Below are 19,494 nucleotides of genomic sequence, written 5' to 3'. Positions count from 1 at the left end.
TGAAACATCGATTTTACCTGTCCCGACATTTCAGTATTTTAATGAAAATTGTCAAAATACTACTAATTTAGAAATTTGCATAGAATGTACAAATAGTAAAATTAATTTTTTTAAGTGCGTCTTTAATTTTTATGTAACAATCTATAAACGTTTCCGTTAAGTAAAAATTTTACTTAGGATTTAATTTTATCAAGACTTACTTACGAACGGCAGTTACTTTGTTTAATCATGTTAATGGAAAAACTGCAAGGTATGAAGATAAAATCAATAGGGACATAAACATGGTTTGTAGAATACAATGTATTCGAGTTATCACACTGCGCAGAGAAAATAGTATAGGAAACTGAACGGGTGAATGTGTGGCAAGAACGTACGAAATGGTTAATGTTATCACGTTCCGGGTAAAATATGATGTTCCCGCGTTCGTTGGGCAGAAGTTGCAATTCACCGGCATCCGGAATTTAGTTAATGGTGTCGTTTCCGCAATAGCGAGGGCTCATTTCATTAATTGTAAGGCTAATTGTGATGGTTTATGTGGTCAGGTTAGCTTACGGATCGCATAAAAGTTCGTTATAGTTTTCAAAACGGGGGGTTTTATCTCACTGAAAAGTTAACTTATCTAACTTGATGTTTTTCGGGGTTGAAATGACTTTTTACTAATTACTTCCGCGTGGAAATTTGGGTTAAACTAAAACTATAAATAGTACTTTTAGGAGAAGTTTTCCCAATTTTCATTATAAAATTGCCGTATAGCGTGGAATGATCTTGTGTTATTATGTGAAACGTCGTCGCCAGCCACATTGCCCTTATTGCGTTTATTCCGTTTACGGCAAACGTTGCGTAAAGTTACTGTAATGTGATTGCACTTAGCGGACGCTCGCCTTTCCATTTTCTTCAAGTGCGCAATGGGGCGAGGACCCGAACATAAAATATAGCAACTACGTCAGTTTATCACGAAAGAATGTTGGAAATATATTTTAAGAAATAGAAACCGATGTACTTAGTAAAAAAATTTTTGATTTATTTACCTTTCGTAGCTAAAAATGCGATCGCCTGATCCATTCCGCCTCCTTGAGTTCCAATATATCTCTCGCATATTGCACATAGTGAGGCTAATTTTTCTTTGCAAACTGGATACTAAAATAAAAACAAAAAAAAATATTATTCTAGTAAATTAAATTGTAGTAAAACCTCGATATCACGAATTAATACGGGAAAAGAAATGCCCGTTATAACCAAAAGTCCGTTATATGAAAAATTTTTAATTCGTGAATAATTTTAATGCACACAAATAGACGTCTTAAGAGACGTACGTAATTTTGGTTCCATGAAAAATATACAACAAATCTAACACTTAATAACAACTAAAACTAGTTATAGGTGTGAATTTTTCCAAAAAAACCACTGTTTGAGAACGATGAAAGATATTTATTTAATTTTTAAATCGGTGCTACGTTACGTTTCGACCAATAAGTTGGTCTTCTTCAGGCACGTCTATAAAGGTTTTATACGTTCAATACAAATAATTAAGACAAAATTATACATTGAATATTTACCGTCTTAGGATGTAGCAAATGGAGGATTTGATCTATATAAATTTAACATCGCAAAGGCAATGGAGATAATTCGTTATTTAGACGTACATAATTTTAAGTTATAGTTCAAAGATTTACATGAGGGTCGGATTCTAAAACGCATATAAAAAACATATAAAAAAACATTTCGGAAAAACGTTGACGTTTTGTACATTAAAACATTAAAATATAAGGTCGGCTCGCCTCTTTTTTAACTATATATACATATATGTCAATGTGTGTATGTGTGTTTATTAATTATTAATGCTTGAAAATCAGTATTTTGCAAGATGACGACCGGAATACAATTTGCAGAACAGGTCTTGAAATTCTTTTTGACTTCACTGTAACGTGTTCGATGTGTGACTAAACTCAATAATGACAATAAAGTAATGTTAATGCGCAGACGTAAGGATTTCCAAAAACTGGTATTACAAAAATTTCAAAAAATATCGCTGTTTATTAAATTCGATGTTTTCGTTAATTAAAAGTTCTTTATTGTTAAGGTAGTTTTTATGTATGTAGAACTCTTCTAATATGTCCAGTGTTTTAGATTTATTAATTTTCTTAATCATTTGCATCTGGTCGATGTTGGTATTGTGATTATTATCTGAAAGGTGTTTGTATACGGCCGATGATTGTTTAGTCACGTGTTCTCTAAATCTGATCTTAAGATTACGTCCTGTCTGTCCGATGTAAAATTTGTTACAATCAGCGCACTTAAGTTTATAAACACCGCTCATGTCAAGTGGTGAGAATTTATGTTTATTATTAATTATACATTTACTAATCAAAGAGGCGTTCGAGAAGGAGGCTGTTAAATTGAAGTCATGAAGGCACTTATTTATAGTGCGTGTCATCTGAGGTATGTATTGTAAAGATATAAACCTATTAACTTTATTAGAATGAGGATAAATCAATTTAATAATATTAGAGTGATGCACCTTATCGAAAGCACTTTGCATATCCGAGATGTTGTATTTGTTATTTAGACCTATTTTTATTATTCTGTTGAGCTCCATGACGTAATCGTTATGGTTTAATGGGATTCTGTTAAGTCTAGTAAATAAAAATCGGAAGCTAGCCTCCTTATGTCTGATATCATGAAACGAATTTTTGGGGATCACCGCGTCGGTGGTGGTTGGTTTTCTGAAAATATTAAATTCTAACCTGTTAAGTTCTAAGTTTTTGGTAATGGTTAAATCTAAAAAATTGATGGAATTGTTAGTTTCTATTTCGTTGGTAAATCTTAAATTATACTATTTTTAGACGTGCCTGAAGAAGACCAACTTATTGGTCGAAACGTAACGTAGCACCGATTTAAAAATTAAATAAATATCTTTCATCGTTCTCAAACAGTGGTTTTTTTGGAAAAATTCACACCTATAATTATACATATACGATGAATATAGAGTCAACATTAGCTAACTTAACTAAAACTAGAACTAACACTAGTATTAGAACTAACAATAGACCTAGAACAAGAAACAATCGGGTTTAGCTGTACGTTTGTTAAGACGGCTAAACCCAAATGTTTGTAGTTCTAGGTCTAATGTTAGTTCTAATTTTGTTTCCATGAAAAATATACAACAATCTAACGCTTAATAACCACTAAAACTAGAACTAACACTGGCATTACAACTAACACTAGAACTAGAAACATTCAGGTTTAGCCGTCTTAAGAGACGTAGGGCTAAAGCTGAATGTTTCTAGTTCTAGGTCTAGTGTTAGTTCTACTTTTAGTTCAATAAAATCTATCATGCTCCCGGCGCCACTTGCAGGGAGCGCCAAAGAATTCCCAACGCATACCCAATATATAAGATATTTCGAATAATTTTAATTGTTATTTTACTGGATTTCTCAGAAATATATTTTAAAATAATATTATCATTGTAACATAATTAATTATTGTGATATATGATAATGTTATGAGAATGCTGCTGTGATGTCAGGTCATATATCTGGCGTTCAACAAAGAATTATAGAAAAAAATAATAAAGCACTATTTGTAAATTGTGATAATCACTCTTTAAATTTAGTAGGAGTTACAGCAGCTAAGCAAGATCCAATCGTTGTAACATGTTTTGGGATAATTGAAAACATATATCTCTTTTTCTCACGCTCAACATAACGATGGGAATTACTAAAAAATGCTTTAAAGAAAACTGTGAAACGTCAGTCTGAAACACGATGGAGCGCCAAAGCACAAGCGGTTAAAATTATTGTCGATGAGCTGGAAGAGTTAATAGGAGTAATGGAAAAATTAGCAGAGGTAGCAGAGGTACTAGCACAAGTGATACCAGAAGCGAAGCTACAATTTTGTTACAAAACATAATGAATTTCAATTTTATAACTTTAGTCCATTTCTGGCATGAAATCTTGAAGAGAACTGATCGAGTGTAGCTCAAATTATAAGATCCTAAAATGAATTTTAGAGAAGCTTTCCATGATCTTGAAACATTAGCGACTAAACTTGCACAAATTCGAGACAATGTCTGTAAAAACGCAATAAAAAAAACCAACCCTCTTTGTGAAAAATGGGATTGTTGCATTAAACAATCCGTGATAGAAGACGTCGAAAAATGCCCAGAGAATTGGCTAGCGATGTTGGCCTTAATTCCAAATTATGATTTCTATTGGACGTTGAAAATTTATTAAACCAGGATAATGATGATAACGGTCTTGAAAATAGGTGAATTTTATAATACAGATTTCAATGGAACAGAAATTTCCGTCGAAATATGTGACTGCAAAATGTTACTCCGCAATAGAAAAGAAATTGAACCTAAACTTCCATTAGAGCTTCTTACCTTTATAATCTCGTACGGAGAAGATGTTTTTCCAAACCTAACAATCGCGTTTCAAATACTCCTTACTATTTCATTATCAATTGCTAGCTGTGAACGTTCGTGTAGCAAATTAAAGTCACTGGTTTGGTGCCCAAAAACAAATCTTGAAGCCCTACTCGGTCCCACACCACTTCATTTATATATACAAAAGGAGACAGCTTTAAGTGCCTTATCACTGAAAACATGCTCTTCACTCAAGCTCATGCAGGGTAACCTCAGAGGACACCTCGAAATCCTCAAGGTCCCATGTCTAATTCATTTGATTGAAATTAAAACGGACGTTATACTGACAGAATACAATTTCGACCAGCCGTATGTGAGCCTCAACTAAAAAGAGGAGCCCTTGCCTGGTACACGGATGCTTCAAAGACAGTTGCATCCGAAGTAGGTTTGGGCATTAGTGGACCAAATAGCCGCATTAAATTGCCCTTCAGCTCGGACATAACCACTTTTCAAGCAGAAGTACTTGCTATAAACTTCTGCAGTGCTTTAAGCCTACAAAAGGGACAGAAAGGTGCATCCATAAACATTTTCACAGACAATTGGGCCGCTCTAAAGGCAATTCAGGCTACACGTCTGACTCCTCACTGATCAGCGAGTATACCAGGAACCTGAGAGAACTCGGTAGGGGCAATGATGTTACTCTATGATGGATTCCAGGTCACAGAGACATTGAGGGCAATGAAAAGGCGAACAAACTGGCCAAAGAGGCAGCGAAAACGACCTTCATTGGACCGCAATCCGGTTGTGGACTACAAAAAAGCCACCTAAAACAAGTAATCAAGAGTCGGGAAGCCTCAAAGGTAGCCTTACGCTGGAAAGAACATACTAGTCACAGACAAGCGAAGAGTATGATAACTCCATCGTAAAACAAATCCAAACAGATTTTATGCCTCAGCAAAGGGGATCTAAAGACGCTCTCAGGTTTCCTGCAAAATATGTGCTTCCCTAAAATACCACCTGTTCCACATTGCACAAGCTGAGGATCAAACTTGTGTCGACTTTGCAACGACGAGTCGGAAACGGCTGAACATATACTGTGCAAATACGTCGCAAGAGGCCAACTAAGACACAGCATTTTCGGTAAAGCTCTTTTGATACCTACCGACATGAAGGAACAAGACCTTGGAGCAATACTAAGGTGAATTAAGGACCTACATTTGCCCTAAACTTTTGGAGGGCTAACGTTACAATAGATCTTATAGGTCGCGGTGACCAGAGGGGCCGCTGCCCTCAGCCCAGCAGTAATAATAATAATAATTCCATCGGCTTCACTACCGAGGAGTTTAGTGAAGATTTCCCCTGAATAGACGTTGAAGAGGAGTGGTGAAAGAACACACACCTGTCTTACTCCTCGCTTTATTTCCACTGCGTTCGTCAGCTCTGATTGAACGCACTTTGGTTTAGGTATAATCTTACTATTATTTGCATGTCCCGTGTATCGAGGTTTTTCCGTTCCAGAGCTTCCATCAACTGTTTGTGTCTTACTATATCAAATGCTTTATTATAATCAATAAAGCAGGCGTATACATTTTGGCTGTCATCAAGATATCGCTGCATGAAGACATAGTACGCAAACACAGCCTCTCTTGTGCCGAAACCATTTCTAAAACCAAACTGAGTATTAGCCATATCCTCTTCCAATTTCTTACAGATCCTACGGTGGATGACTTTGAGAAAGATCTTTAATGTATGGCTCATTACACTTATCGTATGGTGTTCTTCACATTTTTTAGCGTTTTGCTTCTTAGGAATTGTTATAAACGTTGACCGATGTGATTCTTCTGGTATTGTTCCTGTTTCATAGATCTTATTAGATAGCGACGTTACAATATCTGGATGTTGTTCTTCAATCAACTTTAGTACAACTGCGGGTAGTTCGTCAGGGCTAGAGGTTTTCTCATCTTTGGCGAATTTTATTGTTGCTTGTACTTCTTCTTTTAGAATAGATGGTCCACTTTCAGTGTTAGTGTTGAGCTCTATGTATCTTGGCTGGTCATTGCAAAGGGTCTTGATATAGTTTTCCCATAGAATCAGTTGATCCCCAATATTCAAGACAATGTTTCCTTTTTCATCTGTAAGAATGTATTTTTGTCTCCGATGTAGTCTCTGTAGATTTTCTACCATCATTTATATTTGATGTCGTTCTGTACTTCTTTATACTTCTGCCTGTCTTTATTCTTCAGGTTTCTTCTTTCTTCCATAGGCGCCAATATCTCACCAGTCATCCAATCCTTACAATTTTTCAGTTCTTTTTTCAGGTTTCAGATGTTTCTTACAAGGTTCCGTAATGGCTGACTTTAGATTCTTCGCTTTTTGTATGTGTCTCAACGATGACAACACGTCTTCTTATGTATTTTAAGTTGTGAATTCTTATCAAACTTGAGTTCTTTCAAATACGAATCTACAATCAGATAAAATTCCTACAGTATTAGTTACTAAACCACCCCAGTAATTGTCGATCCATAACCATGAAACAAACAATGATTCAGTTGTTTATCTCAGCGAGGCTTTTTGGAGAAAGTTACTTGCTACCATCGATACTCCCAACGACGATATTTTCGTAAACTTCTTTCTCTGGGATCTCTGGGATAAGAATGGGATCGCAACTAATTTTTTGCACAGGTAAAGCAACTTTTCAAATTTTTGACACAATATATTAGCTTTAACAGCCGCGCTTATATGGCAAAATGAATGTTTTGTATTCTGAACAATAGAGAGAAATCGAACTCTTATCGGAATTTTTAAAAAGAAGTAGTTTCCAACATGTTATTGTAATGGAATGTGGAAACGTCAAGGATCCGACAATTAATGGCGCTTCGGATCCACCGTACGTCAAGAAGCTCAGCAGTATTTTGAACATCGTATATTCGAAAGTTTACAGGAAGTTCTTCTTGATGGAGGTAAGACCCAGTACCAACGACAAATAAGTAATGCGTACCATGACCGTTTGCATATACAAGAAGGAAATCAATTGGTGACAAATTGTATCATTTGAGTATCAGAGCAAAAACCTCCAAAATATTACTTTTTTGATTTAGTAGTTAAACTTCTCGTTTTACTGAAAACAGCTTCAATTCAATTAAAAATCGCTAGTGCTATTTAGAGGTGTATGAGTGTTTAGCTTGTCCGAATTTTCGTGATTTCAAACCTGAAATTGTGGCGGTATGTTTGAGCCGTATAGATTGTGGTGGGCCTGTTGTTTCAGAGCCTTGTAGGGTTCGTTGCTATTTACAGCCTCGTGTACACTCAGTCCAATCGTTTAAGGAAAAACAATATACTTAAAAAAATGTTGATCGGCTGACGATCATCATTTTTGCTCTTTTCTCACGATTTAAATACCATTGATGTTTATTATTGCTCGGCAGCAATAATAATAATTATAATATAATTAATAAATATATATTAACTTTTTTTGTAGTAAATGCGCTGCAACAATCTAATCCTGAATAATAACTAAAACTAGAACTAACACTAACATTAGAACTAACAGTAGACCTAGAACTAGAAAGATTCAGGTTTAGCCGTCTTAAGAGAGGTAAGGCCAAACCCGAATGTTTCTAGTTCTAGGTATAGTGTTGGTTCAACTTTTAGTTCTATGAAAATATACAACAATCTAGCGCTGAATAACAATTAAAACTAAAACTAACTAAAACATATGAACATTTAATAAAGCAGCTTGGGAAATAACCTGAGTTGGGTTCAATCTATGAACGCTAACATTTAGATTTAAATATAGTGATGTATTAAATAGATGTATAGTGCGATGGTTCAGGATCTTTTAGATTGAAACATGATGTGAGATTTAAAGAATAACTGTTTATTAAAATATGATTACATAATTATTCCTTATTAATGTATTGATTACTACTACTCATGATTGCTACTACTCATCCTTCGCAATCATGACCGCTTTTTAATAACGAAAAGTGATTACGTTACATTATGATCGATTACGAAGAATTTGCAATAGCGCACAAAAGAATACTTAACCTACTTAACAATTAAATTAATATATTATTTATAATTAATTACTACACTACAATAGTATGATTTAAAAATATTTTGTCCGTTATATCTGAAGTCCGTTCTAACGAAGTTTGTTAAATCGAGATTTTACTGTATTTCTAATTTAAGGCTTTCAGAAAATTTACCACACAAATAGATAATCCGATTTAAACACGTCTCCAAGTCCATTTCGTCTCTTAGTAAATACTGGGAATTATCTCCAGATTCTGTACAAAGATGGAAACGGCTTAAAGCTCTTCCTAAGTGTTTCTCTAACCCCTACGTGATTCGTATCTATGGAGACGTGAACAAATCCGTTCGTCACTTCCTTGAAAATCGGTCAACCGTCAGAGCATAACAACACACTCGTTAGGAAACTAACCGCTAGGCCGAAACTTTGCTCGTTTCCACTAAAATACGACCCTCATGCAGAAACCTCTTTTTGCCTCATAGCTCTTTATGTTGATTGTGCTCGTACAAAGTGAACATTCGAAAAGGGATGAGCATTGTTATACAATTATTATTTGTTTGAAATAAAGTGGAACATTATGAAGCTTTAGGATATAAATGTTACGCTATGCGTCCATATAATTTTTAAATTGTTTGTGAAACCAATATTGACCGTCGCACAAAAGGTTCATTAGAGATCCAAGCCGCAATCCCCGCAAGGAAAACGCTGAATATTGTAAACGGTTCTGCGGTTAATGTGTTGACACAACCCACTTCGGAAAATGGGCGATGTAGACGTCGTTTCCGTTTCTTCAACAAGGGTGCGCTACATAAGTGCCGTCGTTCCTCTAAAAATTCGCTTTTCTATCAGTTTTCGTTAACGTCTCAGAACTTGACGGGCGGAGGATATTTTTACAATTTCGATTTCGCGACAACTTGTTTCGTTTCATCTTGTTTATTTCCAAGAAAATATTTCTGAATAGTACAATGTGAAAATAAAATAAAAAATCACGCATATTTTAAGTGGCACACATAAAAAATTCTGCCATTAGAGCTTTCCAGCTTCAATGGCCATTAAACCGAAATTACTTTTCGCAGAAGTGAAGCTATATATGGGCGATGCATTTACCGGTAACGACGTTGGTAATACCGATAGAGAAACGTGGGAGCGCAAACGTTGGCTTTTTATCGAATCTCTCGTCCGTCATAGCGTGGAAATGGTGAGCAGAGGTTCGCGTTTTTGTGGTGTAATCACCTCTAAAATTTCAACCTGGCTTTTTCGCTCAACACGGGGTGGTTTATAATCAAGTCAGGGAAGATTGCTTTTTTTAACTACTTTTTAAAAAGTACGGCGAAATTGGGTGTAGGCATAATTTTAATAAAATTAAAAAAATATATATTTGTAGACACTAAAAAGCACAATATTTGAAAAATATTCCCTGGGGCAAAATATAATCTAAAGCGATATAAGCTATTGAAGTTGTTCAAACTACAAAAGTTTGGCAATTTAAAACGCCAGTCACCTCCCCTACGAGAATACACGGTGGAAAACTTTGAAACTATCCTAGTACTTTAGCATAGAAGTTTCGAAAAGTGTACGTGATCAATATTTTAAATTTACTAAATAAATTACTATTGCTGCCATCGTAGTCACAATTAACTTACCTTAAAAGCATAGGATGTCGCTAATGCCGAAGCACTTACAAGTGCACTACTACTCGAAAGTCCAGCGCTAGGAGGAATTGTACCGTGAACTAAAATATTCATTCCTTTTAGTTCAATAGTAGAAGGTAAAATGTCCAATATACCACGAATACCACATAAAACGTACTGATACCATCCCGGGGCTCCTTCCCCAATTTTAACTCTATATAACAAAGAAAATTGAGTAATCAATAATCAATTCAATAGATTAATTAATCTACTTAAAGTTGTGTTAAACTATAGTAAAACTTTAATGTATCATAACACAGTAGTTGGGCGTAAAAGCCCAACCGAGTCCTTTAATTACTCCGAACTTTATTGCTAAATAAGGTTTGACGCGATAAATATGAACGTTGGGATCCAGTAATTAATGCTCCATCAGGTTTCCCAACCACAACCGAGTTTTTTGCGAGTCCCGTTTATTGTTTTGCAACCAAAGCCCTTCCCGGGCTTGGCAAAACACCCTCACAAAAAAAATTGTAATTCGACATGTTAATGAAAGCTTTCCGCCTCTCTAATGGTATTCATTAAAACTCTTGACGTTGGGGATTAACGAAATTACGACCCAAACTTCGCGACCATCGAAAAGTTTTTGAAAATAAAATGTTTACGGAAATTTTTATCCTAGGTTATTGTGAAATTCGTTTTCAATTAAGTAATTCGTTGTGGTCTACTTAGTACTAGTTGCAAATTTGATCTCTAATCGTACCGGATTCTAATAGATTACAGTTTGCATTGCTGACGTTAGCTAAGTACCTACTACGTACGATTGGATGTGGTATTAAATTACTCGATTGTACACTCTAGTTTATAATTTAGTTCACCATCGAAATTACGTATAATTTGAATGCATTTCATCTCAACGACGATAATAGAAATGGCAACGTCAGCGTGGTTCGTCGTGAACACACTTCGTGGAGAAATAAACACTACATTCCTGAAATTCTACGGCGGCGGCGTATATTATGTTTCGAGAGTATTTTAGTTCAAAGCCGTTTACTGCTTACTAATGGAATTGTTTGCCATTCAGAACAGGTGATATTCAAATATTTCAATTGCATCTCTATACTAAGACATCTTTCTAGAAATGATCAAATTGATCGTGATGAGTTTGAAAACATTACTTTTTCTTCTTGAGTTTTTGTTTTGTTATCTTTGACTTTTCTTAACTAAATAGGTTTCAACGTTTTTGAAATAAATCCTCTTAAAATGTGTAGTAGGGAGTTTGATAGTTGTTGATGAAAATTGATAAAATAATTATTCGCGAGACGATCTTTTTATAAAAAAAAAACTACTTTATTTTATACTAATATTTCGATCTTGCTCAGAGCATAACTAAAATATAAAAGCAACCACATAACATAACAATCTTACAATAAAGGTTCATTACTTATAAATTGTGTTTCTTAAGGAAATAACATAATGAAACCATAAAACGTTTATAACAAAATAATTGAAGATGTAAACATTTTAAAAACACAATACAATACACATCAAAAATTAAAAGTTCAAGTTGAAAAATAAAACGTGAAATGTGACAACCATATTAAAATAAGCAAATCAGTACTCGTCAATCGAGTGATGTCACAAAAAAATGTATTTATTTTTATTTTTATCTAGTTGAAAAAGATATGAATAATGTTGCTCAAATTTTCTGTATCTAACTTGAAATTGACAATGTTATTTTCAGCGTTAATATGAAACATTTCCAGGAATAATCTATTGTGACAATTAGATTCCTTGTATAAAATTTATGTTTTCAAAATCAAAAATATGGTTATGGTTAACAGCGTGCTTTGTTATGTTTTTTTTTTAATTTAGTGTCACTTTTGTGTTTATTAACTCTACTTTTTAGCTATTATTTAGTTTGTCCAATGTATTTACCATTACAATCTTTACAAGTAGTGCAGTATATTAGTATGCATTTGTTTATAAATTCGTTATTGAAAATATTTCCAAAGTAACTTTAGTTTGATAGGGTTATTTTAATCGACGCTTCCTTGAATCAACGAAAATATCATCAACTAAGCGTTTTTGATAAATTACCGCTGGTAGAACCATATTTTCAACAAGACTTATTATACTCCCGTATAATGTACGAATAAATGTTAGTTGGTTGAAAAGAAAATTTCAGGCTGTAATAAACGGTCACAAAGTTTTAATGGCGCGCAAGGGACGGATATCCCAATAGAAGAAAGTTGGACTAACTTTTCGCTTAAAATGCTTCTTATTTATTTCTTAGATAAAGATGGATTTTGGTGGTTCTCGATATATTTAGTTATATTTCACCAAAGCCGTTACTTATTATTATTTATTTTTTTATTGAAATTTGACTTCAATTAAACAATTTTTTCTTATACTATCCGGTAATGTAGTCAACTAACAGCTCGCCTTACAAATAAACAAAACATATGGAAAAACATCTAAAATAATTTTTGAACTTCATTTTCGAAATGTTATCCAGCAATATCTTCCATATTAGTATGCCGTGTTGCATTGATTAGCTTATGTGGGATGAAAAGATTTATAAATTTCATGGTATAATGAACGATTCCAGCAGTGGGTGAGTCTTACGTCCAATAAATGATTTCAATATCCAATTGTTTGATGCTGTATGTATAGTGATTAGAATTTAGTGATTCATTCCAGTAATCAGTGATTCTTTTGTTGTGATTTGAATATGGAGTGGATGGTTCCAGTATCGACTGAATGATTACAGTTTCTAGTAACTGATTCCAGTGTCCAGAATATAGATACGAGCTCCATAGTTATTACAATAACAACCTAGTTGTAGATTCCAACATAGTATAGTGGATGATTCTAGTATTTAGTCGTTTGAATGGTTACAGTATTTAGTCATTGGGTAATTCCAACATCTAGTTATTGGGTTCAATAATTATATTAAATTCATATTTGTTCCAAAATGCAGAAGTTAGATACAATTTTCAAGAGTAAGGCAGGAACTATACAGAGCAGTGGAATATTGAATAGAAACTGATAATAAAAATAAGAGATTGAACAGAGGCTAGAAAGAGAAAAAAAGAGACTGGAAAGTCACAATAAAGAAAGACTAGACAGAAAAGAGGAATATAGGAAACAATTTGGTAATAAAAGAAAGAGATTTGAAAGATAAAGACATGTCTTCAACATCTACATATTTGAAATGCTGGCCGGTTTTAGCAATCAATATATAATCATCCGAAGTATGCAGAAATCATAGAGGCTGGAAAGATATAAAAGAAACGAAAAACGAGAAGCTGAAAAAAAGAAACGAGGCAAAGTGGAAAAAGAGTGGAAAGAGTGAAAGATAATATAAGAAAAAGATTGGTGTACGTTGATGTACAATATCATGTACAATACTTTTATTGAATTTTAAAAATTATTTTTATTCTACTACGTTTTAGGTTGTTAATCGATAATTTATTTTTTTAATCTGTTTTTTGTTTTTTTGTAAATTATATAACAAATCATTTTATTAAAAACAACTTTTCATGGCACACTTTGTGTGGTGCATGGCACTACAATTGGGAACACAAGAAAGGAAGAATTAAGGAAGACTGAAAACAGACTCGTAATAAAAGAAAGAAACTGGAAAGGATAAAAAAGGGATTAGTAACAGATGGCGGACACTACCAGATATTGCAATAAAACTGGTATGATAACAAAGAGATTCAACTAAAAAGAACACAAAATCTGACTATAGAAGAGCGATACTAAACAAAGGTTGAAAAGAGAAAACGACGCTGAACAGAGATTGGCAAGCAAACAAAGACACTAGAACTACATAAGACTATAAACACAAAATAGTAACTAGAAACTGAACAGAGAATGTTAAGACAAAAAAGGGACAAGATAGAGCAGATGAAGAAGGAAAAAAAAAATGCTAATGAAAGAAAGATATTGAAAAGAGGTGGTAAAGGCAAGGTACGGGAAAGGTAGAGCTGAAAAGATTGAGAAGAGACTAGTAATAACAGGTTTTCCAATAGTGGCGGATCGATGTTGAAATAGGATAAAACAAGCAGTGTATGATATATTAACGAAACTCTTTTTGATTGAAAAGGCCTGTATACCACTATGTAAGGCATATATGGAATGGCGTTATAAAATATAACATCTTTCAAATGTGGCTGCACACGGTGGTAGGGATTCGAGAGGCTCCATATTCAATGACTCTGCATAGATCCGGATCAATTTGTTCGATGGCCTGGGTGCGCTAATAGTCCCACAATGTTTTGTTGGAAAACCATTTTCGTATAAATTGATAACGGCAAATTTTCCAAATATGGGATAAGGTGGTTTAACAATAAATTTTGGTATGCCATGGCATTCAGCTTTCCTTTTATTTGAAAATAGCTGCAACACCATGCTCGCTACAACAACCCTATACGTCGCACATAGCATCTACCATCAGGTCCGCATATATTGTATTTAGATTCGTCGCTCCAAATTACACAATTCCAGAAAGAGGGATGATTCAATATGGCTTTTTATAGTTATCAAGCGAAACCTTCGGATTTTTTAAACTTTGGCATCCCCGAAGATTGTTTTCCTGAAGTCATTGTTTGACAGTCCTACTTGCAATGTTGACTTCATGTTGACTTCCTGCTGTATTGTGGCTCTTATCTGTGAAGAAGTAGTGAAAGGATCTTTGAGCGATAGGTGCTAGACAATTAGGGGATCTCCTCTTTTTGAGGTTTTTCTGTGTCGTTTTGATTAGAAAAACTTTTATTATTTCGATAATGTGTGAGTGCATTTTGAACTTTTTTACGCGATCGAGCAATTTTACTTATATTTTTCTCTTTTTCAAACATCTTTCATATTAGACGTCTTTCTCACTCCGTAGAGCTTTTTTTGCGTCCCATCTCAATAATGTTTAAACAATTTTCGTTTAAATTAACTTAACTGACATTTATACTGCTTTTAAATCAAATTCAACTGTCAATACGAACCACACACCGAACAGACATTGTCAATGATTAAGCAGCGATAAAATCTTACTACAACGAAGCCATTACAAGCGATACAGTATAAGTCAATACCAACAAATCAAAAATTATGTTAAAATGCCTTTATAGTTCGAAATATGGATAGTACTGTTTGAATTTGTAAGAGTGTGCTAATTAACGTGCCAGCAGTGTAGATAAATCAAAATAATAAGAGACTGAAGAGAAATGAACTGATAACAGAAGACTGAGAAAGAAAAGAGGCTGATAATAAAAAAGAGACTGTAAATATGGGCAATGTGTACCGTGTTATATCGAAATCAAGTAAGGTGTAAAATTTTATGATAGCTGAAATTACGTTCCGATAAAACATACAAACGAAAAAGTTCAAGTTTTTAATCAAAAACAAAAATATGTAATACAACATTATGATGCAATTCCCGTTTTTTATGGAATTTAGGTAAATATAAAAATTCGGTGTAAATTTTTTTCTGAAATAGTGGAAATGAAATTTTAAAGTTTGTTACATCGTTGTTATACATCATTGTAAAATAGAGACTTTGAGGATTTTCTCCGGACAGTTTTTTAACACCCTTTTCTTATAGAAATTCTTCTACCTAACCGTATTAAGTATTAACAGATTGTGATGTATCAAGAAAATAGTTTATTAATTTTAACGCTTGGTTTTTGATAAATGTAAAGAAATAAATTTTAATCAAAGTTCGCCGAGGAAATTAATATGTCTCTAACATAAACGATCACACACAAGTTTTGAAAATAAACAAAGAGCCTTCAAAGAAATTTTGCGTCATCCAGCCTTTTTATTTCCTCAGCAGAAGATTGGTAGATTGCACTTATCTAGGTTTTTCATTACTCTGGGATTCAAGGTACGATATATTATCATTGGTTTTACTACCAAATTTCCCGATAGATTACTACACATCTGAAGGGTAACACGATCTTTGCAATGTTTATAATCTGGTGCTTGATTCTTAATTTTTGAAATAAAAGATTCTTCCTATACAAAGCTGTCTCAGTGGCGTTCAAAATTTGATCCGCTGAAAATTCTTCCAGTATCCAATTGTTTGATGTATGTAATATATAGTGATTCTTTTCAGAATACACAAGTTAGATACAATTTTACATACTAACTATAACTAGAATTTGGTGATTGATAGAACTAGAATTCGTTACGGTTTGAATATAGAGTGGTTGATTTCAGTGTCGTGCCAATGATTGCAGATTCTAGTAACAGATTCTAGTGTCCAAAATATAGATATACATATATATGTTCTATAGTGATTAGAAAAACAACCTAGTGGTAGATTCCAATACATAGTAGATGAATTCATATAGTTATTTGATGCAATATCTACAGTGACTTGTTCCAGTATCCTGATGTTAGTTACAATTACCATGGTGATTAAAATCAGAACTTAGTGGTTAAATACATTATCTAGTGGATAATTCCAGTGAACAGTGGATGAAATGTGCAATGGATAGTTCGAGTGTTGCTTGAATGACCATTATCTAGTACACTTGATTCCAGTGTCCAGTTGTTAAGTACAATATTTATGGTTTTTATGGTTTCAATATTTATGGTACTTCGTTCCAAAATCTCGTTCAAAATTTGATCTGCTAAATATTGTCCATCTTCACTAATATGTAGTATTTCCAGTATACATTTTTGGGCTACCTCTACATCTGCTGGAGCTCCCCTTATTGAACGAAAATGAAGTTCAATTTTTTGAAATCGTGTTATATCAGAACCGTGCAATATTGAATTCAAGTTTTGTACTATGTAATATCGACACCGTTATAATAATCGCAAATTTTGTACCATGTATTACAAGTACTGTGTTATATGAGGGACACCTGTACATCTTTTTCACTTTTTTTTTTTAATTTTGTTTTGTCGTTTAGTTATAAGAAGTGCTTTGGACCTATTAGGCCCAAACCGTGTGTAACTTTTTTTCCATCTAATTTTTTATCATAAATGATAAAAACGTTGTAGGTAATTGATTTCAATTATGTATGTGTTCCCGGGGAACTTGAATTCAGGGAAAGTCTCTCTCTTTCAAGTGCTCATTCCTTCGGTTGCTTTTGAATAAGATCCTTGGTTTGCCTTCTGTAGAGATGTTCCATTTTAGGGTAATCCCTGTTTTATTCATTATTTGTTTTATTCATCTCCATTCGATACTTTCAGCATTACATCGTTGAAGTTCCTTAACACTTAAATCCAGAAATGTAGCGTAGACACATAAATCATATTTCCCCATCTATAAAGCTAAACCGTTTATATAAACTTTATATCATAATTTTAAAAGTTCCGTTTAATATCCAGCTACATAAAAATATACCACGTGTGTATTATTTATCGTAATTTGAATCTGTTAATATAATTCTCTTTGAACATTCCGTATACGGTATACATATATTTTTCTAGTACTCGACGCAAAAAGTATTCGAATCGATATTAAACTGTCTGGGACAAAGAACGCATAAAACTGTTTCGCTTAATCATACTTCTTTCGAAATGACATTCCGATTCGCTTGAGGGTAAAATTAATGGCTTGGTCATTATTGAAATGGCTATGATTTGCGATGGTCATTGACTTATTTGGAGTGATTGTACGATACGTACATCGAATAGATAAATCAAACCGTATTACTAAACCTAAACATATAAATCATAGTAGATATAATTGGATTTGAAGTTTTTTTTTCAATTAATGATTATTAAATCATATTTAGAAAATTATGTTGACCGTTGCTGACTTTAAATTGTTGCATTAAAGCCAGGGAATTGCTTTAACTCGAACATGAAAACTTCTGTATTAATTAGTACGACACCGACGCGCTTGGGGATATTCAGAGGCTATAACTTTCACGCTGCGCTTCCTCTCCTCTCTGATCCCCTTCTCTATTTATTAACGTCTGGTCTTGTTCGCCGGTCGGATAGTTCAACGGGATGTTTATTGAAGACGTTCATTTCCGTCAGCTCCGGAAATTGAGTTTAATCGTAATACGATATTGTGATGTTATGATCCGTGATTTGATATGTGGGATGATATATATGAAATTTAATTTGAACTACCGACTCGTGGAGTTATAACGTATCTATCTATTTAGTTAACACCCAATAGGCCAGTTACATAGAATGTGTCCATAGATTAAATTACAAATTTTAAATCTAGTGTTAATATCCAGTATTAGATTAAGTAGTTTGAATAGGTACTCAATAGATTATGTTTATAATTAATGTCTGATGACATTATCATAATAATCTTGTTTATGCAATATTATTAACCCCAAGCTTATATGCATTTTTCTTAGTTTTTCAGGACATTGTATATATACAATCTTATTTTGTTTTTATTTAAGTTTAAAAACTAACAACATACATCCTGTTCTTTATCGGGGATTAAGATAAAATTATTTTTAGCATTAAATAGTTGGAATGAGCACATTTGAAAGTAGTTTATCTTATCGAAAGGACTAAGTAAATAAACAAATTGGACCTACTCAATATTTTTAATTCTGCAAGCAAAGTCTTCATATGAACGATCCATATTCGATAATCTTAAAGCATTGTTATCGGTTGTTGACACAGCCAAGATTATATCCAATTCTATCGCCATAGGACAAACCCCATATCCGCAATAGTCGATGTGTTCGCCGATTAAATTAACCCTGCAATAAAGTTCCTTATAAAAATAATCGCTTTTTTTCAATAGATGGCGTCTCACCTTCCCGGAACTCGTACCAGAAACTCCGGTTTACACTTATAGCGCTCGGTGAATGTATCGACCACAGTTTTAACACGAACACTTTCCGGTAAAGAATATTCAGGACAAGTATCAAATAATGTCTCTGACATTGTTAAATTTAATTAAACTGCACTCTCAACTTATTCGTTTAACGCGATTATTAATCGATGAACTTTAGAAATATGAATTTGTCAGGTGTCGATTTGTTTTTTGATGGAATGTAGGGTTACTATAGAATCGCATCCGTGGCATAGGAAACCGTATTAGCGGTGTAATTTATCTCAATGATTACTAATGACACCTATTTTTGAAGGTGATTAACTAATGTATAGATCACTATTGTCCGTGTGATGTCGTTATCAAATAATATTATAGATTTTGATATTTTAGTTGTGTTTTAGCGCCATTTCTGTTTTAGTAGTATAACTCGTTATTAAATGAATCGAGTTTCAAACCATAACGAAAGCGTGTACTGTTCCTCTAGAGAGTCTAGAGATAGGAGACATTTCGACCTTGAATAAAAGGGGGCGCTGGTAAAATTTCATTTTTTTTAAAATTTAGTATACGAACTGTGTATTGTTTACAGTAATAATAAATCACTTTTTCTCACTAGCAATCTCGTAAAATGAAATTGCATTCATGGTTACAAGTATCATAAGGTTGCCATATCATTTGCTTATTTACTAAAGAACTTAAT

The 19,494-nt window shown here is 33.6% G+C and overlaps 1 protein-coding gene across 1 annotated transcript in view; it reads right to left on the bottom strand.

Moving 5' to 3' along the window:
* The window catches only part of LOC111424620 (N-acetylgalactosamine kinase), a 47,716-nt gene extending 28,631 nt beyond the window's left edge, over positions 1–19,085 (bottom strand). Inside the window, exons 1-4 of the mRNA XM_023058233.2 lie at positions 18,777–19,085; positions 18,553–18,720; positions 10,046–10,247; positions 1,029–1,137 (exon numbers count right to left, since the gene is read on the bottom strand). Coding sequence (XP_022914001.2) covers positions 1,029–1,137; positions 10,046–10,247; positions 18,553–18,720; positions 18,777–18,907 — 610 coding nt within the window. The 5' untranslated portion in view covers positions 18,908–19,085. The remainder of the gene's footprint in view (positions 1–1,028; positions 1,138–10,045; positions 10,248–18,552; positions 18,721–18,776) is intronic.
* Positions 19,086–19,494: the final 409 nt, after the last annotated feature.

This window comes from Onthophagus taurus, chromosome 1 (genome assembly GCF_036711975.1).
Source record: "Onthophagus taurus isolate NC chromosome 1, IU_Otau_3.0, whole genome shotgun sequence".
NCBI classification, from domain to species: domain Eukaryota; kingdom Metazoa; phylum Arthropoda; class Insecta; order Coleoptera; family Scarabaeidae; genus Onthophagus; species Onthophagus taurus.
The sequence above is the reverse complement of the archived record's forward strand: the minus strand, read 5'-3'. Positions and strand labels throughout refer to the sequence as shown.